Source organism: Tenrec ecaudatus, chromosome 2, assembly GCF_050624435.1.
Source record: "Tenrec ecaudatus isolate mTenEca1 chromosome 2, mTenEca1.hap1, whole genome shotgun sequence".
In the NCBI taxonomy this organism is placed as follows: Eukaryota; Metazoa; Chordata; class Mammalia; order Afrosoricida; family Tenrecidae; genus Tenrec; species Tenrec ecaudatus.
The window spans coordinates 216,154,828-216,178,490 of NC_134531.1; the positions used below are offsets into that span (position 1 = coordinate 216,154,828).

Below are 23,663 nucleotides of genomic sequence, written 5' to 3' on the forward strand. Positions count from 1 at the left end.
CACAGATACCTCCCCGCCCCCTGCTTTTTTTAAACTTATTATTCTCTTGAGAGGGGCAGAGTCATTTAAGAAAGGGGAGGTCACCGGACAGTAACTTGGGGCCACGTCGAGAAAAGGTGTCCTGGGGTGGTTTCATGTAGAAGGTAAGGGTTGTAAAACCGGCAGTGTCTTCACCAAGCACTGGTTTTGAAGATGTGATGTTCAGTTCCATTCCCAGCCCTGAGTGGTGGTGGAAGGGGAGGGGGGCAGCTTGCCCACACATGGCAGAATTGCCTGGGAAATGAAGTTGTCTTCTGTTTTCATGGAGGGAAGAGAGTGCCAGCTAGTGCCCAGGTGGCACAGGGTCTTCCTGCCTTTGCTAAGGGATCAGCTCCTCTCCCCTCTCTCACCCTCCCCCCCCCTTCCTGGTACACACGGTTCACTCTTATCCTTACTGATCCTGAAAAGGGAATTCTGGTGCCCCCGTGATGATTCATGTCCCTGGGCTTGTCTTGAAAATGCAGCTGTCACTTACAATGTGCCATTGAATGAAGACCTGTCCCTGGCACTCACCCACATTTCACTCGATGCGATGTAGCCTTGAAAAGTAGAGTTGATTTCAATTTTGACCCAATACCTCGCATAGATTCAGGAAAGAGGATAGAAACCTCGGCACAATGAAGAGCCAATTTCTTTTAATTAGCCCATGAGCTAACACAGATGGTGGCAGTGAGGTTCAGCAGTTGGATCCCCAGGCAACGCACCTCGTGCGGCACCAGCATTGGTCTGCCCACGGAGGCTTGTGTGCTGCTGTGATATGCCGGTAGATTTCAGCAGAGCTTCTAGACAGAGAACCAGAAAACCTCCAAACCAAACTCACTGCCATCAGGTCAGTTCCAACCCCTAGGGCCAACCTACAGGACAGAGCACAACTGCCCCGATGGGTTTCTAAGATGAAATATTTACAGGTTATTTTGGAAAAGCTCAGCTTTCTCCAAGGAAGCGGCTGGTGGTCTTGAACTGCTGACCTTGCCATACATGATGTCACCAGGGCTTGCTAGATGAGGAAGATGAGGAAAAATAAGTCTGAGGACCTACACACCGACATCAGCCACCGCAGATCTGCAGCCAATCAGGGAGATGGTTCAGGCGCAGGCCGCATTGCATTCCATTGTGCTGGGGATCTTAGTAGCAGCCCTCTGACAGAGGGTCACAGCGACCAGGACTTCCGCAGGTGGGAAGCCCTTTGCCTTCCAAAGCCCATGGGCCCCTCCAGTAGAGATTGAAAACAGACTGTACTTCTCCAGGAGACACCGGGCTGCTTCAGGAAAATCCCGGCCAGAACATGAGCATGTTGCTGCCACCATTCTCCTCTCACCTCTGAGATCACCCTCCGTCTGAGGTTGGCACAGGCCAGCCCCTCATCGAACAAGGCCGGGCACACTCTGCTTACTGCCAGGTGGACATACCACAGTCCACCAGCTCTGTGCCCCCGGCCCGCCCCGGGCTCGCTCTCTCCCCGTCATTCTCTCCTCGCTTGCCTCTTCTTTCTCACGCTTATTCGTTTCCCTTCGTTTCTCTTTTCTCTCTCTACTCACTCTCTTCCTCTCCCCTCTTTTTCGTGTGCACTCTCTCATGTCCTCTCTCTGTCTTTCATTCTCTCTCTCCTTCCTCTTCTCTCTCCTCTGGATATGTCCCTCCCTCTCATGCACACGCCTTTGTCTCTCGCGTCCTCTTCTCTCACGCTCCTCTCTTCTCCGTCTGTCTCACACATGATTGCACGTGTGCTCTCTGTGGACACATGCCAACTTCTGAAGGTGAACAGCGTTTCGAGAAGAACTGGACAGTCTTCCTGCAAGGGAACAACGGTTGTTAGGTGCCACCCCTGAGCTGCGACTCATAGCGACCCCATGTGGCACAGGGGAGCTGCCCTTGAGGGTTTTCTAGATTGCAGTTTTTGCAGAGAAAGCGTAAAGATTTCTACTTTGCACTTTACAGATGGACCGCTGGTGATGGAAGTAGTGGGTTACTTGTTGGGCTGCTAACCCCCAGGGTAGTAGTCTGAACCCACCAGTCACTCTAAGGGAGAAAGATGAGGCTTTCTGCTCCAGTTGAGATTTGAAGCCTTGGAAACTCAGAGCGGCAGTTGTACTCTGCCCCATCGGGTTGCAATGAGTCGGAATCAGCTTGATGGCAGTGTGAGTTTTCAGTCCTCACAGAAACAAATTGCCTGGTCTTTCTGCTGCAGAGCCACTAGGTGGTTGAAACAGTCAAGCACTCAATTTTCTCCTTCAAAAGAACATTGGGATCGCGAATATCTTTTGCTCCCTCCAGGCCCACATTGAATTAGAAGAATTCCCAGGATGCTTCCACCAAAAACTTTTCAGATCCAGCACTAGTTCTATAAGTAGACAACAGAGAGTGTGTGTGTGTCCCCCAGGCTTCAGTATCTTCCAGGGGGATATGTATTTGTTCTGTATGGATGCAGCCAATGAAGGATTCGGTGCAAAGCATACACACATCCTCCTCCCAGAGCCCAGGGTGCCCCCTGAATTGGTGTGCAGTGCCTGCCTGGGGCTTCTGTGGCTGGAGGAGTGGTTCCATGGCGAGATTACCTACCGTTCCAGGTGAGCACGTTCCTATTCCCAAGGACTCAGCCTGACTGGCCAGGGAATGATAGAGGGAAGCCTTCAGTCTATGGCCATGCAGAGAACTGAGATGTCATTGGCAGGACAACTCTGCTCTTCTGAGCCGCACCCCCCAGGCTGCCTGAGAAGCTGTATAAGATGGATGTCCTCAAAGCTCGGCGAAGCCCCATATCTCTCCTGGGGGATTAGCAGCCTTGCACACAGCAAAGGACACGACACATCCACAGAGGGTTCCTTTGAACTCTGTGCCCTTCTTGCATGTCAGTGCCAGCTCTCTAAATGAAGTGTGGGCTAACGTTCACGCTTTCTGTAGGGACAACGTGGAGGTAGAGATTCTCTCTGCACTCTGCACAAAGAGGATGCTGCAGGCGTGGGGTTGGGTGCTTGAGACATTGTTTGTGGGGTGGACATAATTCTGCAGAGGTGGGTGTGGTTCTTGATGGGATTGGCTTGGTGGTTCTGGGCTTCATTCTGGGTCTTGTTCATGGTTCGGGGCTGTGGGCGTGGCTCTTGGGAAGTAGGTGTGGTTATGGGGTGAGCATGGCCCCGTGAAGCCGGCACTGTTCTGCAGGCCTGGGCTAGCATCTGGTGCGTGAACTTGCTTGCAGTCCAGAAGTCCCACTTCTGTGCATCCTTCCAGACTGCGCAGTCTCCTCCTCCTGTTGAAGTCATGGAGTTAGGATTCTTGAGAGACAGTCTCAGCACAAAAACATTTCTATCCATTTGTCCTCTGAACTGAGGCGTAGCACGTGTGTACACTTTCTGTAACAGAGAACGCATACCTCCTGAAGAACCGCAGGAATTTACAGGCATCGAAAATGGGATTGGGCCGCAGCAATGCTCTTTCCGGCTCTTCACTGCGTGTTCACAGGGCCGCTGCACACCTTCCACTCTATCCTTGTCAGATCGTGGCGGGATCGCCAACGACAACAGCCTGGGGTGGCATCGGAAATCAATCCCCTCACCGTTTTGAGTCCGATTCCGAAATCAAGGTATTGGGAGGGTGGGTTCTTTCTGGAGACAGAGAATCTAGTCCGAGAATCTCCCCTAGCTTCTGCTCATTGGCTGTGGTCCTTGGTGATCCTCAGCCTGTAGACACAGGAGTCCGACCACGTTTTCCTGTGGGCATCTTTCTCTGTCTGCCTCTCTATGTCTCTTGCCCTCGTCTGGAAGGGGACCACTCCTACTGAACTGGCACTCGTGCACCTCCCGTGTGACTTCATGGTAACTGAGAACATCTTCAGAGAGCCTCCTTTCCAAGCATGGTCCCCTTCATAGGCACCAGGGCTCAGGCCCTGGACAGGGGGTAAGGGGGAGGCACAACTCACTGCATAGCACTCAAGGAACCTTGTCCTTAGCAATGGCCCTCCTTTCTCCCTTTCCATCCGTCATCTCTGGAGGGAAAGGTCAAATACTTTGAGGCTGAGTTCCCAACTAAGTGGTGGAATGCCGTAAAACCTCAGCCCCGATGTGCTTTCAAGTTCCTGGAATGAAATACAAGCGGTGGCATTCGAGTTCTTGCCATTCCAATAGAGCCTTTCTCTATGTATATATTTTAAAAGTCATCATCAAAGGAAACCAGAAGGAAAAGGAACCACTGCCTTGTGAGCCCACTGGAAAGTCATTGTGGGTTTGGCCTGGCTGCTGCCGCCCGTATCAGACGCCGGCTTCTTCCAGACACTGATCTTGCTGCATGTTGTGTGGATCTGAGACATCACTTCTGCGCTCCAGCAGTCCATGGCCACCCTCCCTTCCCCCTTTCTTCACTCCAAACTCACAAAAATCCCACATCACTGTGTAGCCAAACTCAAACCAGCTGTTTCTCTGCACTGTCCTGCTGGGGGAATCGGTGCCTGTTGGGTCCTGGCAAGCTGACTTGAACAGAGAGCTCAAGCCACTACCGACCAGCAAGATGGGCCAAGAAATAGCACACACACCATGTCCACGAAACAGTTGTCTTCCATTGTTACATGGGCTGCACAGTGTGGAAAGCTGGTTGCTGCCCCTCCGTCTTGTCAATAAGCAGCCCTTCCTCAGAGCGGCGGGATCCCAGGGAGGTTACATTGGGCACCTACCGTGTCCTTCTGCAGTTCATGGAAACCTGGGAATCTTGAGTAGGTCACCTGGAGACAAATTGTAGGTAGAGAGAGCCATAACTTACTGGTCATTCTGTTGAGGGGGAGGGAAGAGTCTCTTCGTGTGGTGGTTCTCAAAGTGGGGCCCCAGGATCAGCACTACCTGGAAATTAGAGAGGGCCATTCTCAGGTGCTACTCCATGTCTACTGTATCGGTGAGGATTCTCCAGGGAAACTGAGCCAATAAAACGTTGTGTATGTGTGTGTATGTTTGCGTGTAAAGAGAAAATTCTAAAAAATCGGCTTATGTCATTGTGGGGGCTGGCAAGATTCAGACACATTGGGCAGATTGGCAGGCTGAAGACTCAGGCAGGATTCCTATTGGCACGCTTGAGTCTGAATTCCTCCTTCTCCCAGAAACCCCGGTCTTTGTTCATAAGGCCTTCAGCTGATTGGCTGATGCCTACACACATGACTGAGCATAAGCTCCCTGATTGAGGGTTAAGTGCTTGCAAATGTTGTCCACAGTCAACAAAAACGGAATCATAGCAGCCAGCAGACGAGCCTTGGGCCAAACAACTGGGTCCCCTAGCCTAGCCAAGTGAACACGTACGATCAGTCGTCAGAATCCGAGGAGACTCTGGCATGGAGCCCGGCACTCGATGTTTGAAGGAACTTGGGGCATTCTGATGCTTGGTCCCAACAGGGAGAACCGCTGCCTTGTTCTCAGTTCTGGGTGGTAGAAAGGGGGAGCTCTCAGTCGCTGGGTGAAGGCGGCTGATTGAGTGAATGATGTGGAGAATAGACTATGCAGGAGAGAGCTTGTTCCTAGAAGTCAACCTTGCCTCCACCCGCCAGTCCTTAACCCCTCAGAGTTTGTGCAAGGAGAGGCAGTATTTTCTGGGCTTTGGCTGTAAATGAGGCTATTTTGTGTGTCAGGCGAATAGCTCCCTTCAGCCTAGGGTTAGATAACAGGGTCCTCTTTCATTTAAGACACATGCCACCTGAAGTGTGTTGATGCTGATAGGCAAGAGGGTTTCCTGTTTGATTGGCCCTGGTTAGGGGTGGAACCATTCATTCACACAAGTACTTATTGAGAACATACGGTGTGCAGTGGCTGTTCTAGACACGGAGGGTGCAGTATTAATGGTATCAAGCATATTTGTACGTATGTTGCCATCATTCTTTTCTTTCTGTTTTCATTCATTTACTTTCTATTGAGCCTGTGGTCTCAGCTTATTCCCGTTTTTAAGGTGAAGTCTGTAGTTTCCACAAGTGCTCATCGTTTGCTCAGTCCGCATGGGCATTTCTTTGTCGAGACCAGGCGTCGGCAAACAAAACCGGGGCTCTCGAGCCATGTGCGCTGTCTCGCTCCATGCCTATGGCTGTAAAGTAAAACTGAAAAATTGTAAAGGGTGCTATTCAGGTTATGGCATTTTCATTTGTTTTTAAAATACATTTATAATTTTAAAACTGTCAGGAGGGACAGGATTGGCTCTTCTGTTTCAAAATTTTCCAATTCCTGGTTGAGAAGATGCGGAGCCCCAATGACCCCACAGCCGTGTTCTTCGTGCGCCCGGTGGGGGGGGGGCTGCTTCATATAAGGGAGGGTCGTCTCTGGGTAAGCAAGGACAGTGGGCTTCCTCTAGCTGACTTACCAGAAATAACCTTCTCTCTGGTCTCTTCAAAGAGCTGCTGAATCTGAGCACCAGCTGCACTTTGATTTCTGGTTAAAATAAATGGCACGAGGGACCGTATTTGAGGTCTGGCTTCCCGGTTGCCATAAGGCAGGGTCAGACAAGGCTCCGCAATTCATCCTTCTTCACCTATTCTGGCACCAATCGTTCCTCCCACAGCGCGCCACACCTGCGCCAGCTTCAGGCCTTCATGGCAGTGGTCACACGGGACTCACAGTCATTCCTCAGGAGGAAGGGGGCTTATTAAGGAGGTTCATAAGCTTCCACACGTCAGGATCAGCAAACAGTTAGGGTACATTCATTGGTTCACAGCGGTTCCTCTCCACAGCCAGGGAGCCAAGCCTCTCTCTGGTTCTCAGCCTCTCAGCCATGTGGTCCCTGGGCCAGGAAGCCAACCCACCTGTTGCTCTGCCTCACAGTCCCATAGGGTTGGGCCAAATGAGCAGAAAGTGCCCCTGAGTCTCGGCATCCCTCTGAGCCTCCGTGCCGCCATCTCCGGTGCATCTGGTCTTGGTGGCCCCCGCCATGTCCACAAGAGATCTTGAACGTGCTCTTCCAGATGATCCCGCGATTTCTCCGGGTCCCAAATCGCTCTTCGATTAATGCCTCCAAGGAAGCACACGGTGTGACTTGGTTCATACCTTCTACTACGGTCAGGACTTAGCTCCCTTCTCCCCCCTCCCCAACCCCTTAATTCTGTAACAGGGAAAGGGAACTCCCACCCTAAGGGTCCCCGTAGCTGCGGGCACAGAGTCCAGAGTTAGAGTTCATCACATGAGGGCCCTATTGATGGGCTGCATTTCATCCAGTATACGAGATGATGAAACTTTTCAAAATACTTGTTTTATTACCCAAAGTCGGTTGATCCACGCTCCTCTTTACGTTGGTTACCTCCAAACCGACATCCACCACCACCTCCAGCCAGTTGTCGCCACGTGGATTCTGACTCAGGCTAGCCCGGTGTGTCAGAGGACAACTCTCCTCAGCAGGGTTTGCAGCAGCCGGTTCTGCAGAAGCAGATCGACAGGCCTCTCCGGTGACGATACCTCTGGATGGACTCAAACCACCAAGCTTTTGACTAGCGGATGAGCACGCTCCCCATGCCCACCCCCCAGGGGCACCCTCGACCTTCTCCTTAGTCATTAGTGGCCTTTGCTGTGTCTTGTGGTGCCATGTGGGCTGGCACCCTTTTGCAGGCAGAGAATTCTTCATCCGAGATGCACCTCTATTGTGGCTGCTTACAGTTGACAGCCAGGAAAGAAAGGCCTGAGCAGTCGTTTTGGCTAACCAGGATTTACATAGCCTGCTACGCAAGGAAAAGCCAGAAGCCCTCCTGGAGAATGGGTTTACGGCTTTCCTTTCTCTGAAAAAAGAAAGTCTTTCAAACAAAGCAACAACAACAGCAATCTCATCAACGGTAGAAGATAATTGCGTTTCATCTCGCTGGAAGGCCAGCCTGTAGCTACCTTGTTGAGTAGAACATCTCGGTGGGAATAAATTGCGTGGCCCCAAAGGATGTATTTCCTTCCAGATCTTTTCAGAGCTTCACGCTAGGCGCTCCTGCTGGTGTCTAGTTCTCAGCTGTAAAGAGAAATCCATATTGGAAACATTGAAACTTTCTTAAGCCCCTTGGAGGTACAAAGAACTAACTGTTGGTGAGCTGGTGGTGATTTTGTAATTAATTTTGTCCTCCAGTGCTTTGGGGATGACGGGGGAGGGAACAGGGCTGGTAGGAAGAGGCCGAAATTCCACGTGTAAAGAGAGAGTATTTAGCAAGGGTAAAAATAACACGCAGCTGTGAAGACAAACATCTACAGTTTCAGTGTGAGCCCGCGGTTCTACATGAATCACTGCCCAGCTCAGCCCTGCTCGGGCCATGGGGTCTGAAGCAGCTTTTCCACTGCTCAGCTCCCTCAATGATTCAGAAATAAAACAGACCCACAAATTACCCCCCAGCCCTCGAGACAATCTCCTCCTTGTCTGGGGTCCCAAAAATACCTTTTGTGGTGATTTACCTCAGTTCTAAACCTCATACCGTGAACCGGAATTAGGAGTTTGTTGACTAGATTAGGACGAAGGGTATGCTTTCAGGGGCCTGAGGAAGGAAACCCCCTGAGAAGGGGTTTGTTTGCATGCAGCTTTCAGAACGGCCTAGAAAGTTCGGCCTGCCAGGCCTCTGCCTCTAAGGAAACTGCGCCTTCGGGCCTCTTAAGGTTGAGATGCTGCCTGACCTTCCCCTTTCCCCCGAAGAAAAGTCACCCTTACCTGTTCCCAAGTAGCTTGATGACCAAGTTCTTCTTAACATGGAATAACCTAATAAGTCAAAAGAATGTTCTGGAAGACAAGGCTATTCTGAGAAAGGTTAATAGGTTAAAGGCGGTGCAGAAGTAAATATTAGCTGGTTTATTCACATGGGGGAGGGTGTCTACTAAGGTATAGTTCTAAACCAGCTACCAACAAAAGCTGCATGTGTGCACACTTACGTGTGTGCGTGCGTGTGTGTGTGTTTGTACTCACACACGGGTACATAAGCAGGGTTAGGATAGTGTGCTAATTTGTATAGTGTTTTACAGTTTGCAGGAATATAGTCACACACACACACACACAGAGTCTTTAGAGCATCCTCAAAGGAGCATATCTGTCCCTTCTGTAATGGTAGGGAACTTGGCCAGGGTCAGTCAAGGCCCAAGCTAGTTTCCTCTTGATTCTGAGAGTAGTAGCTTTGTATTGCACTCGGCCTATCAGACACACCGCTCCCTGTTTAGCTGAGCAGACTCATTTGTGAATACTCATTCAGTGCCTTATTCCACAGACATGTACTGAGCAAATGCAGAGAACGGGGGAAGGGTAAAAGTAACAGTGCTTTTGAAAGACCCTGAAAAGGCTTATTGAGAAGGCGACCCTAGAGGTGAGCCTGGCAGGTGACTACTGCAGATGTTAGGTGGCCCTGGGCAGAAGGAACAGCCAGAGCAAAGGCCCTGGGGCTGCTGCTGGTGGTGGTGGTGGTGGTGATGATGTGTGGTGTGGTCTTCAAGGGCAGAGTGTATGGATTTTTTTGTGTGTGTGGAGGTGGGGAGGAAGCCATGGCCACTAGAATACCTCTTCTATGAGAACAGAGATTGGATATTTCCCAGGCACCAGGGGCAGTGCCTGGCATTGATAAATGTTCAATAAATACTTGTTCAGATCTTGAGTGAATCGAGGTGACGCAAAGTAGGATCACCAAGGAGAAAATCTCTGGATTTTGGACTTTTCTCAGTGCTGCTGCAGCCGAAGTGCCACAAGGGAGTGGCCTTAAAGAGCAGAAGTTCGATTTTTACCGTTTAGGAAGCCAGACTTCCCAGGTAAGGCCCCAGCTCTAGGCGAAGTCAGTCTCTTTCTCTCTCTCTCTCTCTGATCTGGGAGAAGATTCTTACCATTTTCCGAGCCCTCGATTCTTTGTCAATCTTAACTTTATCCTCCTTTGTGCTTCCTTCTCTCTGGTCTGTGCTGCTTCTTACAACTCGGAAAGGAGTAGGTTTAGGACACACTGGTCGGGCCTCATAACTAAGAAACCCCACCCCACCCCCCGTTCCCATATCTATGTGCACTGCATCCACAGGGACCAGGGCTAGGACTCCCAGACACATTTTGCGGGACACCCTTCAATCCCTAATCAGGAAGTGGTTAGTTACGTTGGAAGTCGCCTGCTTGAGCCCGTGTTGGGGAGGATCACAGGGTAGTGGGATGGAGCCTCGGTTGAGGTCTATGAAGCTCGGATCCTCCCATAACATGAGGTGGACTTGGGCAGTGGTGTTGGGAGCAGCATGTGGCCTTTGAGCAGAGGAACAGGGAGGGAAATGGATCTTGAGTAGATTTTTAGTAGGTTTAGAGGACTGGCCCTGCTGACTAGGAGGAGAGAATCTACCATCCTCCCAGATTCCACGTTGACTTGGCCAGCGGTGGAATTAGCCGAGGTCTGTGTGTCACCGCTAACAGTTGTACAGCGAGAGTGACTCAAATGTAACGTGGTGAGTGAGCTCAGGACTGTCACTGGCGGCTGTATTCAGTGACCATTCTTTGATAAATGAGGTCCATTCAGGCTCCCTTTGGTGGAGACGAGACAGCGTAGACTTGGCTCCATCCTCACTAAGCTCATGGCCACGGCTGTGTCATTTCACTGCCGGCTGTTTCCATGATGGCATCTGCCCCTCTGTAAGCACACGCTTTAATGTGAGAAAGCGAATGTCAGATGACAAGTTTATTTTGCTTTTCCAAAGCCAAAGCTCTAATTTTATATTTCTCGGTATGTTTTTAGAGGCGTATTACCACGTCTCCTAAAAAGGCGGCATTGTGTGTGGAAAGGGCTAAATGAGGCTATGGTCTGGGCCTGTGTGCCACGCAAGCCTAAAAAATTTAGATGACTTTTCTAGAAAGGAAGGGGTCATGAGTGGTTCAGGGGTAGAATTCTTAACATCCACCTGGGAGACCCTGGTTCCGTTCCTGGCCAGTGCTCCTCATATGTGGCCGCCACCCGCCTGCCTGCCAGCGGAGGCTTGAGGATTACTGTGACCCTAAAAGGCCCGTGGATCCCAGTGGTCCAGTCTACAACGGGTCGGGAGGATGAGGATGGCACAGGGCTGGCAACGTTTCCTTTAATTGTGGATGGCGTTGCCATCTCAACAGCTGTTAAAGCCAGCTTTTCTAGTGGTCCGGCTTCTCTCCTGTTCAGTTTTTCTCTTTCCCCCATGACCTAGTCAGATCCTCTTGCACTCTGCCTTCGTAGCCCAGGACCTCCTCTTGCCCACTCCCTTCATTTTCATGGATGTCCGTCGTACGCCCATCTACATGCGGTGAAACATGAGGCGTGTAACTCCAAACTGAGACAACCGGCTTCTTAAAATCAAACTTACTACAACTCACAGTCGCGTCTTCATTAGTGTTAAGTTGTGTCTCATGTGTGGTCTTAATCAAGGTTCTTTATTTTCCACTCTGCCAGCTAATATTACTGCAGTGGCTACACAGACCTTATGGGCAAAATTCATGATTACAGGTTTCTTAAGGAAGTTAACAAGTTGTAGGGCCAATGAGAAATGCCAAGGATTGTTGTTTATCAGGGTATATTGAAAACTTCTTTCTGGTTTGACCGCTCTACTGTAAGCCTCTATCTGAAAGCATTGAGCTCAAGCTTGGTGGGTCAGCAAACCCAACTTCCCCAATTAAGTGCCAGAAGCCCCCCACTCCACATATCAGCCTCCTGCCCAAAGCACTCAGCTTTACTTTATCTGTGGGTTGGGAAGCCCATACTCTGTCCCATGCTCTGGCTTCTGGTTCTGCTGCTGCACCTCTGATAGAGTCCTAGCTGTCTTCTGGATCTAGGAGGTTCGATGTGCAGGGATCTCAGGGCCAGAAGATGCTTCACTCCTGGTTCTGGCTGGTAATGAGTCCCTCTTCATTTTTGTCAGAGGGCTCATTTTATACTCAGATGATGGCAGTGCAGGCAATCCTCTTTGAAATGACTCACAGGTGCTTCCTACCAGTTTCTTCCCCCACCTGGTACCAGACCATGCAGGAAAGGCATCTGGCGAGAGTTAGAGACTTTGCTAGAAGATCACATTAAACCGTTCACTGCCTGCCCATGTCCACGTCCATGTCCATCTACACATTGTCATCTTCTCAGTCTTCAGGGAGCTTCTACTTTGGCTTCCAAATGGCTGCTCCATGTTCGGTTCTTTTCTGGAACATTCTTCCCGGTCTGGCTTGAGGGCCACCCAAAGGACCTTCAGCTGAAAATGTTCAGAATCAATGAGCCAGACGCATTGGAGGATTCGTTCGATTAGGCTTTGTCTGTGACTCGCCAGTGAAGTCACACTGTGACTTCATTAGTGAGGAAACGTGTGCATGAAGACCCCAGTTACCTGCGTTTGATTCCCAACTCCTCCACTGGGCTACGTTGTTCACTGTTTGTGCTTCCTCTGAAAAACTTCTTCTTACAGGATTTACCTCCCAGGATTGTTGTGAGGATGAACGTAATTAAGGATAACAGCCAGTACTCAGCAATTACCATGTGCCACGGCTCTTGTTAGGTGCTGTCACATTGATTTTCAACTCCTAGTGATCTCATGTGACAGGGTAGAACTTCCCCAAAGGGACGTTTCAAAGGCTGTTATCTTTACAAGATTGAAGTTGGACTTGTCAAGGATTTTGTCTCATGTGGATCCCTAATCGATGCTCATGGAAGCAGAAGTCAAAATATCATAAGACGCATTGCATGAGGTACATCTACTGCACAAGATCTCTTTAGTGTACTGAAGAAAGATTCACCTGACCCAAGCCATGGCATTCTCCATCGAATCATGTGCATATGAAAGTTGAACATTGAATAAGGAAGACCGTAGAACAATAGATGTACTTGAATTGTGGTGCTTAAAAAATATTGAAAGTACCATGGGCTGATAAAAGAGCAAACCAGTCTGTGTTGGAAGAAGTAAGTCCACAGTGCCCCTTAGAGGCAGGGATGGCAAGACTTCTCATCTTAGGACCTTTGGACCTATTGTCAGGAGAAGGATGTCATGTCTGGTAAAGTGGAGGGGTAGCGAAAAAGATGAAGACCCTTGATGAGAGGAATTAACACCATGGCTGCATCCATGGGCTTGGGCAAAGGAACAATTGAAGATGGCGCAGGACCCTGCTGTGCTTCCTTCTGTTGTGCATGGGGTCGCTATGGGTCGGGCACCCAACAACAATAACAATCTTTACAGGAGCAGACTACAGGGTCTTCCTCCTGCAGAGTGGTTGGTGGGCTCAAGCCACCAACCTTTTGCATGGAAACTCAGCACTGAATGACTGCACCGCATGGCCCTTCATCGTGCGTTAGGTGAAGACTCAGAATACATCCCACCTTATTCCTGCCCATTGGCAGAAAACTCCCACTGACATAGGATTTAACCATAAGCACAGAAGCTGGAATTTATAATACATCACAAAAGGGATTATGGGCAGATAAGCCACATTAAGAAATGTCACGTTGCCACTAGCATAAATAAATATACCAAGAGAGCATGAGGCTGTCGCTCAAGGTGGGGAAGCAGCAAAATACAGCTAGAAAATGAACCAAATAGTCTGTAAATATTTGCAGATTGACCAGGTATTTAGTACACTGACCCACAATGCACTAGGCATTCGCAAGACGTATGTAGTACCTTATTTAATACTAACAACTTTGAATTTGTCTGTTTTAATAGTTTTGTTGATCTAAAATTCACACCACACACCTCCAGACTTTAGTCACTTTTAAAAAGAGTTATGTATCTATCATCACAATCAGTTCTGGTGCTCCCTCCCCGATCCTGCATTCATTATTTGCTCCCCAATTTCCCTCGCCCCCACCCTGCCCCTGATAAACCATGGCTTCAGTTAGCGTCTCCTTCTATGCTCCATACACGGAGAAACCTAACACCACTGTGAATGTAAAGTCTGGAACTAAGGATACTGTGGAAACTGGAGAAGTATGTAATATTGTATCTCTTAAAGGTTTGTAGTTCTTAAATGGAAAGTTAAAGTAAGAAATGTAATGTCATATATACACATGCATATGTGACACACACTCACACGCACAGACATGCACACCAGCTCTCTCACTCTCATCAAGTTGTTGCTGACTCACAGCGACCCTATAGGACAGGGTAGGACTGTCCCTGTGGGTTTCAGAGACTGTAACTGTTTATGGGAGCAGAAAGCCCGTCTTAGTCCTGAGGATCAGCTGGTGGTTTTAAATGGCTGTCCTTGAGAATCACAGTCCTCTGTGTAAACACCATGCCCACAGGGTTCCACATGTATGTGTGTGTATATGAGTATGTATATGTCTGTACCAATCTTTTGGTCTTACTAGGAAAGTGTGCGGAAACAGTTCTATGAAGGATGTGCTGAGAGCACCCAGTCTTTTGGTTTCTACAGCTGAAGGAGCTGAGCACTGTGTGCATACGACCCTGCTTGGTGTCCAGCCCCGCTAGCCTGTGAGGCTCTGTCCGGAGCTGCTGGCTAAGGTGCTGGCGAGTACTATAGGACTGTGGTTCTTGCCCAAAGAAGCCACAAGAGAAACATCTTTCAAATCTGAGACCAAGAAAGCCTTGCTCCTCCTGACAAACTGGTTAGGTTTTTGCCTTATGGGCGCTTGAAATCGTCCCCTGTGTTTTGGTCAGTAGGAAGTTTCAAGCTGAACATTTGTCCTGCCTCTAGCAACTATAAAGGGCTATATAGTAAGCTGATTTGATGTGTGATTTAATCTCATTAATTACTCTTTCCTCTTACTTTCAATTCATTTCTATTCCTCAGTTATTTATGTTTGTCTTACGTGCATTCTTAGAATCCACCCCCACCTTCAAGTGTTTCAAGGAAAGACCATACTCAACCCATCCACTGCTACCAAGGCCGTTCCTGTTCATAGTGACTATAGAGCAGGGGTTCTCAACCTGTGGGTCACGACCCCTTTCTTTCCGAGGGGTCGCCTGATTCATAAAAGTAGCAAAATTACAGGTATGAAGTAGCAAGGAAAATAATTTTATGGTTGAACACGAGGAGCTGCATTAAAGTGTCGCGTTATTAGGAAGTTTGAGAACCACTGCTGTAGCGCATAAGTTCCCAAACTTAGTTGGCCTGCTGCCTCCTTTTCAGATTATACATGCATATCTATAGCCAGTGTCCCCCTGGCAATTAAGACAGCAGATTATGTAACGACCATGCCTCCAGTTACCAGAAGGAGAGCCCATGCCCATTGTGTCCACCATGAAGGTGTGGGTGAGCTGCCTGCACAGTTTCTGTCTTTTCCTGGGTGACCACTGTGCTGCCCAGATGCCAGCGGGATCGATGAGATTGCTGTAGCGCTCACACTCTTCAAACTGATGCCTCACTTAGGTGGCTGTTTGTGTGAAGACACGCTTTTGGGCCCCAGATGCTGTTCTTCCTGATAACCCGGTACCGTAAACTTGCAAGCGGTCTTCGGGTCTCCGTTTGCTGCTTTTCTACGCTTGGAACTGGGTTGGGAACAAACTTAATGAGCTGGATTAGGCTTTGTGTTTATAAGACAGAAGTAAAGAAAATCCCCAACTTTAAACATTGGAACACTTTTTGGGAAGCTCTGGCAAGAAGCAACTTAATAGCTGATCACCTCTCAGTGGTTGCTAGGGATCTATCTTGATGGCTCTTGCCTGGAGTTCTCATCCTCAGACATGGAAATTAAGCTATTAGGGACTAAAATCAAATGAAAGAGTTAGCCTAAAAGGTCCATACTCTCCAGTGCCCCAATTCTTTTATTTTATTTTTTAAATGATTTATTGGGGGCTCATACAACTCTTATTGCAATCCATAGATACATCAATTGTGTAAACAGTGCCCCTATTCTATAAGTCAATACATCTCTTTGGCCTTTAGCTTTTAAAGATTAATTATTTTTCTGGCTGGAGAAGAAACTGTTTGCATGCTGCCTTGTATACAGTAGACACTCGGTAACAACTGCCTAAACAGATTAGCGAATGAATGAATCTGAACAAAGCTGGACCTAGAATGTAGGACTTTTGCGTCCGTTTACCCTCTTCAAACACATAACACGGAGTCTTTGCTTCTTAAAGAGTCAAACCCCCGTAAAGCCTCCTCCCCTAGAAACTTTGTTCCTGAAATAAATTAGCGCACTGCGCTCTGCTGCTGGAATTTTCCAGAGGATAGGAAATGGAGTCGCAACCAGAGTCATTCTGTGTCTTGATTTCGGATGGGTCTTTAGAGATAAAATGTTTGAAGCCAGGAAAAAGAGCATCAAGAGGAAATACTACAGGAGTCGACAGCATTGGAAATCGGCAGAACTGCACCATGGGAACACAGAGCATAATTATTTTGCAGTTCCCTTTGTGTTAGCTCAGCTACAGGCTGCAGGCAGGCAGGCCGTGTGCTTCTAGGCAGGTGGCGGGACCCTAGTCCTTCCCAATGCTGGAGCTTGACTCTCAGCTGATAGCTAAACAAAAGCCAAGCCCATTGTTGTCGACTTGGCGCTGACTCACAGCCACCTCCAGGACAGAGTAGAACTGCCCCATAGGGTCTCCAAGGCCGTGATGTTTACAGAAGAGGCTGTCACCTCTTTCTCCCACCGAGAGGCGGGTGGGTTCGAAGTGCCCAGCTCAGGCCAGAGCTCTGACCACTGTACCACCAGGGCTCCTGCCCCTGCTCCCTCTTACTGTCAACCCCTGGCTTCCTCTAGAGGCCCCAGACACAATAACACATCACGCCGAGACCAAGCCTCTATTTTGACAGTTCCAGACACAGCTAACGGTTTCCAGTGCACCGGTCCATCCATCTGTCCTTCCTGTCCACACCCCTGTCATGGCCTTTGAGTCTGGAATAACCTTCTCCACCCTACTTCCAGCCCTGCCCCATTCACAGAATATCTTCCTGCATCCCACAGTTTGGGATCCTCTTTCTCGAAGGCCAGGCCTTCACAGCAAAATGCCAAGGGAGGAAGGGACCATGGGAGCGACAAACACGGCTTAATTAGGGTGGAACCTACAAGTTCTGGGGCCTTTCTCATTGGGAAAGAAATATAAAATTTAAAAGCTATTTGCAGATTCTCAGGAATTTGAAAAAAATTATGTGGTGGGTGGAGCTTTGGAGGTAATTTCCGGAAATAAGAGCTGATGTAATAGAAGTGTGGCTGCTTACTGGTGTTGTGGTTCATACGTGCACAATTGTACTTCAAGCCAAGTGCGCTGAAGCATGGCTTTGTGATCAGTGGATGGCTGCAGACAAGTTCTCTCGGTGATCAACTTGCCTTAGTGTCATTGAGGTGCCTTCGCAAAAAAGGTCCCATCAAAACAGTGGCCTCCCAGGCGACCTGCCGGGCCAGTTCAGTGCAAGGCAGAGAGGTCATCCAAAGGGTCGTCTTGATGGATTTTTTGGACACAGGATGAACATGGGCGTTTTGGGTTTGTTTGCTTTTGTTTCCTTTTTCCCATCACAGCATTTCTACCTGCTCATTCCTCAAGAGTATCGAGAGCTGCTCTCTGGTGATTTCCCTGGAAACCTTACTCCACCATCCTCAAGCCCTCATCGTGCCCCTGCAGACTCCTTTTGGTTCTCCGAACTAAACAAACGAACAAAAACAAAATGAGGTCCCCAGGGATTCCAGAACTGCTGTTTCCATGTGGTGTACATTGAAGAGCACAGGAACCTTCAGGGAAGGGCTACAGAGATGGAAATACGGCCTCCAGAGGGGGTCGACTTAGATGGAGGCTATATTGGGAAGTAATCACTTCACATTTTGGCATTTGGGGTTCATAAAGGTTTCTATGATTTTTTTTTTAGCAATACCGTATAAGATATAAGCTGAGCATTAAACCTTCCCAGCCCCAAATGATACTGGGTTAGAATCACCTAGGAAGGTGGTGGCATGGCTGGTAGGGCGTAACCAAGGGTAATATAGCCAAGAGGAATTACTGAAAAACAAATGAAGGCTGAACATGATAGTGGGACAAGAGGAAAGTCAAAGGAAATAGAAGAAAGAGCTAGGAGGCAAAGGGCACATATAGAGGTTTAAATAAAGGCATGTACATATGTAAATATATATATGAGGATGTGGAAATAGATCTGTGTGCATATATTTATAGGTTTAGTATTAAGGTAGTCGATGGACATTGGGCCTCTTCTAAAGTACTCCCTCAACGCAAGAATACTTTGTTCTATTAAGTTGGCATTCCATGATGCTCACCTTCCAGAGGGTGCTCACCTTCACCTCACAATTGCTGAAAACAAATGTGTGCATAAGTAAATGTGGTGAAGAAAGCTGATGGTGCCCGGGTATCAAAAGATATAGCATCTGAGGTCTTAAAGGCATGAAGGTAAACAAGCGGCCATCTAGCTCAGAAGCAACAAAGCCCACATGGAAGAAGCACACTAACCTGGTATCAGGCATCAAAGAACAAAAAATCATATCATTGTGAATGACGGGGAGTGCGGAGTGGAGACCCAAAGCCCATCTGTAGCCAATTGGACATCCCCTTATTAAAGGGTCTCGGGGAGAAGACGAGCCAGTCAGGGTGCAGTGTAGCAATGATGAAACATACAACTTTCCTCTAGTTCCTAAATGCTTCCTCCCCCTGCCCATTATCATGATCCCAATTCTGCCTTACAAATCCTGCTAGACCAGAGGATGTACACTGGTACAGATAGGAACTGGAAACACAGGTAATCCAGGACAGATGATCACTTTAGGATCAGTGGTGAGAGTGGCGATACTGGGAGGGTAGAGGGAGGGTGGGGTGGAAAGGGGGAACCAATTACAAGAATCTATGTATAACCTCCTCACTGGGGGACGGATAACAGAAAAGTGGGTAAAGGGAGACGTCAGACAATATAAGATATGACAAAATAATAATTTATAAATTATTAAGGGTTCGTGAGGGGGGGTGGGGGTGGGGAAAATGAGGAGCTGATGCCAGGGGCTTAAGTGGAGAGCAAATGTTTTGAGAATGATGAAGGCAATGAATGTGCAAATGTACTTTACACAATTGATGTATGCATGGATTGGGATAAGAGTTATATGAGCCCCTAATAAAATGATATTTTTTTTAAAAAAGAATGTAGCATTCATAGGTTTTTCTGCTTTCCACTTAAACTGGATTGCCTATTTGCATTTTCCCTATTAGATATGAATTCACCACCTCTTTTAGTGTTTAAATCTCTCTTTTAAAAATTAAAATTCTCCCTTTCATCTTTCTGCAGAGAGGGTGGGCTGACTTTTATCTGAATGGATGGAGGGGCTAGTTTACTCACATCAGCCCTGTGACTTGTTCAGTTGGGCCAGCACGGAGTGTCACTATTTTTAAAAAATCATTTTATTGGGGCTCGTACAACTCTTACCACAATCCATCCGTCCATCCATTGGGTCAAGCACATTTTTGCATTTGTTGTCATCATCATTCTCAAAACATTTTCTTTCTACTTGAGCCCTTGGTATCAGTTCCTCCTCCCCTCTTCCCCCAGTGTGACAGTGTCACATCTTCAGTAGCGCTGCTCCAAGGGTGTTAGCCCCTCTGCCTGCTTGCCCTTTCTTGCTTGCACCTGAGCCTGGAACACTGGGCCCTTCAGAGATCCCCAGTAAGAATTCCCGTCGGAGCTCCGCAAGAAGCCCCTCCTGGCTGTTCGGCAACAAGACTTGCGGGAGCTGTGATTGTCTCTGGTGCCTCCTCGCCACACCTGGGCCTGCCGTGCACCAGCTGCTGTCCTACAGTGACAACCCACACAGCTTGCCGTCCCCAGGAGCCCTCCAGTCCGATGGCGCTGGACTTGAGAAATGGGTGTTAGTTGGAGTTGACTTTGAAATGCAGCCCAAAGGGCGGCATGCATCCAGCGTCCGCCATGTGCTTTGCCCGAGCGTGGGGCCTGTGCTTGCCTGTCGCGGTGGGTGTCGCCATCCTTCCTCCGTGCCCCTGACATTTCCATCCCGGTTCTCCCTGGGCATCATGGGAAGACCCCGCGCTCTGACCACTTCTTCTCCTCCCCTCCAGGAACTCCCCCGACGAATGCAGCGTGGCGAAAAGCGGGAAGATGGTGGGCAGCCCAGACACGGTGGGGGTGAATTACAGCAGCTACATGGAGGAGAAGCACATCCCACCCCCCAACATGACCACGAACGAGCGCAGAGTTATCGTCCCGGCAGGTCAGATGCTCCCCCTGACGCTTTACCCTGTGAGCAAGCCACATCCTTGGGTGGTTCTGGGAGTGGAGCCAGTGGTACCCAGGCGAGGCACTCACAATTGTGTGGCAAAACGAGAAGAGCAAGAGCACATGCCCACTGACACACATGCACATTTACCTAGAGAAGCACAGGAACACAGATACATGTGCTCAAGCAACTAGGCACATACATATGTGGGTATAGATGTACACGTATACATATACATAGTATGTAGCTATGCAAACTTCTGAGCAAATGCACATTCATATACACTCATGTTTATCGTGAGGGCAGTCTAGGAAAAATACATATGCTCTTGAGTCTCATATATACATCTGTGTGTATTATACATATGTATGTGTATAGGTATACAAGTGGTCCAGGTGAGCACACATGTAGCATATTTGCAAACACACACACACCCCTAGGTGGTGCAAATGGTTTACCCTCCACTGCTAACCCAAAGAATGATATGTTTTTGATTTTGGACATGCCAGCAGAGACCATTCCTGGAGCAGGACATCATGTCTGGTAAAATAGAGGGGCAGCAAAGGAGGGACAGACCCGCAAGGAGCTGGATTGACACGGTGGCTGCAACAGTGGGCTCAAGCGGAGCTACAATTGTGAGGATGACCAGCTGTGTTTTGTTCCATTGTGCATCATAAGGTCGCCATGAGTTGGAGCTGACCCGATGGCACTTAACAACAATACCGAGGAAGAAAGTCTTAAACTCGCTGCTATTGAGTTTATTCTGGCTCATAGCAACCCTATAGCCCAACATGTAACCCACCATCTCCCACTCTATCCCCAGGGCTCCTCACCATCGATGAGGATGACCGTACCTGGTAATCGCTTCCACTAAGACTGCAGCCAACACATCCCTAGAGAGTAGCTCTGCCCTGTAACTCCTAGGGTCACCTTGAACCAGAGCTCAATGGCAATTAGGGACAGCAAGAGATGTACGCATAGACACACTGTGTTCTGTCCAGTGCACACGTACATGTACACACATACATGCACATGTATATAAATCTGTATATAAATCTATATGTATACACATGAGCTCACACACTTGCATATTTATGAGAAATGTATAATGCATAATCAAGCCTGATGATCATGCCTTATATACTAATACATTATAATAATTTATAATATATAGAGAGGTCCCTGAAAGGTGACCATTTAGGGAGCAATTTCCCTCCTTTCTGAGATAATTTGGCACTAAATATCCTTTATTTTGTAAAAAGCTATTTATAATAGAAGGTAGTAGTCTTTATTTTAAAATTTCGAATCTGACAAAAAGTTGAGAGCCATACATCGCTCTATCACATGTTCTTAAAACTTCAAACTTCTAGGTAATTCTGGCCAGTAAGAGATTCTGAGAACTAGTTAATTCTTTACAACAGACATTTCTGTGAAGATTTACAGTCTCAGAAACCCTATGGAGTAGTTTGCCCTGTCGTATGAGAGAGTCCTAATTGACTTGATGGCCATGGATGGGTGGCATTTTTGGCAGTGAGAGAGGTGATAGGAAGAATGACGTTTTGCTTCTCAGAAGAAGCATACCTCATAAAACTGTCCCACCAACAGTGATTACTGTTTGGTGATCCCATACTCCACATTCTTTTTGTAAGCAAATTTATGCACATCTCATGCAATCTTGGGAAATAGTTATCAATATGAATTTTCAAAAAAAAAATCTCCCTGCTGTGAAGTCACTTCTGAGCACGTCACAGAGAAGGAGGGCCTCTGTGGATTCCCAAAGCTGTCAATCTGTGTGGGGCCTCATCTTTCGTCCACGGATCAGCTGGCGGTTTCGAACAGCAGACCTGCTGGTTAGGAGCCCATTATGCCAGATGGGAAAATTGCAGATCAGAGTTGTCAAATCATTTTTCTAGGGTTGTACAGCCAACAAGAGGCTCAATTAGAACTCAAAACTGTTTTGCTGACCCCTTCACTCTCTTCCTGTCAAGGTTGAATTAAATCCCAATTCCTCACAGTGGGCCTCTTGGTTTCTTTCCGGTCACTCCTTCTAGCAGGTCTGTATCAGAATTCAACTTACTGTTACCTCAGCCCAGAAATTTGGAATACAGAAAGCCCCATACCTCTTTTCTGCATTTGGGACTCTGCAAACATGCCCTCCCCAGAGAGGGCTTTCTTGACTGCCTGTTCAGAGTTGCTCCCCTTTCACCTTGGGACTCTCAACCTTCCCTCTGTCTGTGTGTGTGTGTGTGTGTGTGTATGTGTGCCTTCATCAAATTTATTCCCACTGATCATTAGATGATATGTTTATGTGACAGTTTACTTATTAGCTTCTTCCTTCTGTAGATTATAAGCTTCTCAAGGGCAGGGGCTTTGTCAGCTCCTTCCCTGCTCCATCCCAATGTCAAGAATTCTACCAGTGAGCCAAGACTGCTGTCAGTGATGGTCATGGCAGTATGCTTTGAAAGGGCACTTCCCAGAGGGTAGAATAATTGAATGTCATTGTGCAAGGTGCCTATCCCAGCTTTGGGATGCTTCAAGCAGCCTAGGGAACAGAGAACTGGGAATGCTGGGGAGGCAACGGTGCCCTGTACATTAACTGGACATGGACATGAAACCCTGCGAAACTCTACCCAAGCCTATCTCGCTCTTTGCCCTCCTTCTAAATTTCTTTAACGGAGTCAAAACCAAGGTTTTCTTTTTCTAAGGTGAGAGAATCCATCTGCAAAGAGGCCCAGGCTGAAGATTCTTGTCTGGTAATTTGTAGACTCACAAAGCTACAAGGTGAACCTCGATACCACCTCCGCCTCTGTAAGAGATAAGGCTACATTTCTATGGCATCATCAGTGTGCTCGGATGCCATCAATATCCTCTTGCAGAGACATTACACGTGAGATAAAGTCATGTTTGCACAGAGAAGAAGAGATCCAATTTAATCAAATCATAACATCCAGCATTTTTTATAAATAGGAATAGATTCATGTAATGTTGGCTGGCTGGGTCGCTGGAGGGATGGATGGGTAGATACGTATGTTTTTGGGGTACAGGATGATTTCTTGTCCTGAGAAAAGCCCTCATTTAGCTGTTCCCACTTCCAGTTGCTTCATTGCCATGTAGACAGTTAGTCGGTTGATGGTATGTGTAAGAGAGCTAGTTGTGGCTGATTTTGCAAGCTGTCAGTCTTTCCGTTATTGGTCAAGATTTATGTACATGTGCTACATACACGCACACAGATGAAATAAGCACACAGGCCCACATGTACGCGCACATACACACCTTTATTGCACCATCTAGAACATTCGCTAGTGCGGTTGTGAGGTTGCAGGACCGCAGGGCAGCTCTGTCTGCTGCTCCATTGTACATTCAGTGCTAGGATCCAGGTTCCTCATCTAGGAACATGTGGGCATGGGGTGGCATGATACTTTATATACTCAGACAGAATCCTGCAGATTTGGCTCCTAATAATTAGATATGCGGATTTACACGTGCGTGCAAATCATGAAGATACCTGAATGAAACAATAGATTAAGCTATTAACCTCTTCCAAAACGTTTAAATCGCCAATCTGTGTAGACTTCCATAT

The 23,663-nt window shown here is 48.0% G+C and overlaps 1 protein-coding gene across 4 annotated transcripts in view; it reads left to right on the top strand.

Moving 5' to 3' along the window:
• The window catches only part of ERG (ETS transcription factor ERG), a 346,902-nt gene that overhangs the window by 273,225 nt on the left and 50,014 nt on the right, over nucleotides 1–23,663 (top strand). For all 4 annotated transcript variants that reach the window (XM_075542291.1, XM_075542292.1, XM_075542289.1 and 1 more), the window contains one exon: nucleotides 19,926–20,077. In XM_075542291.1, the coding sequence (XP_075398406.1) occupies nucleotides 19,926–20,077 (152 nt within the window). The remainder of the gene's footprint in view (nucleotides 1–19,925; nucleotides 20,078–23,663) is intronic.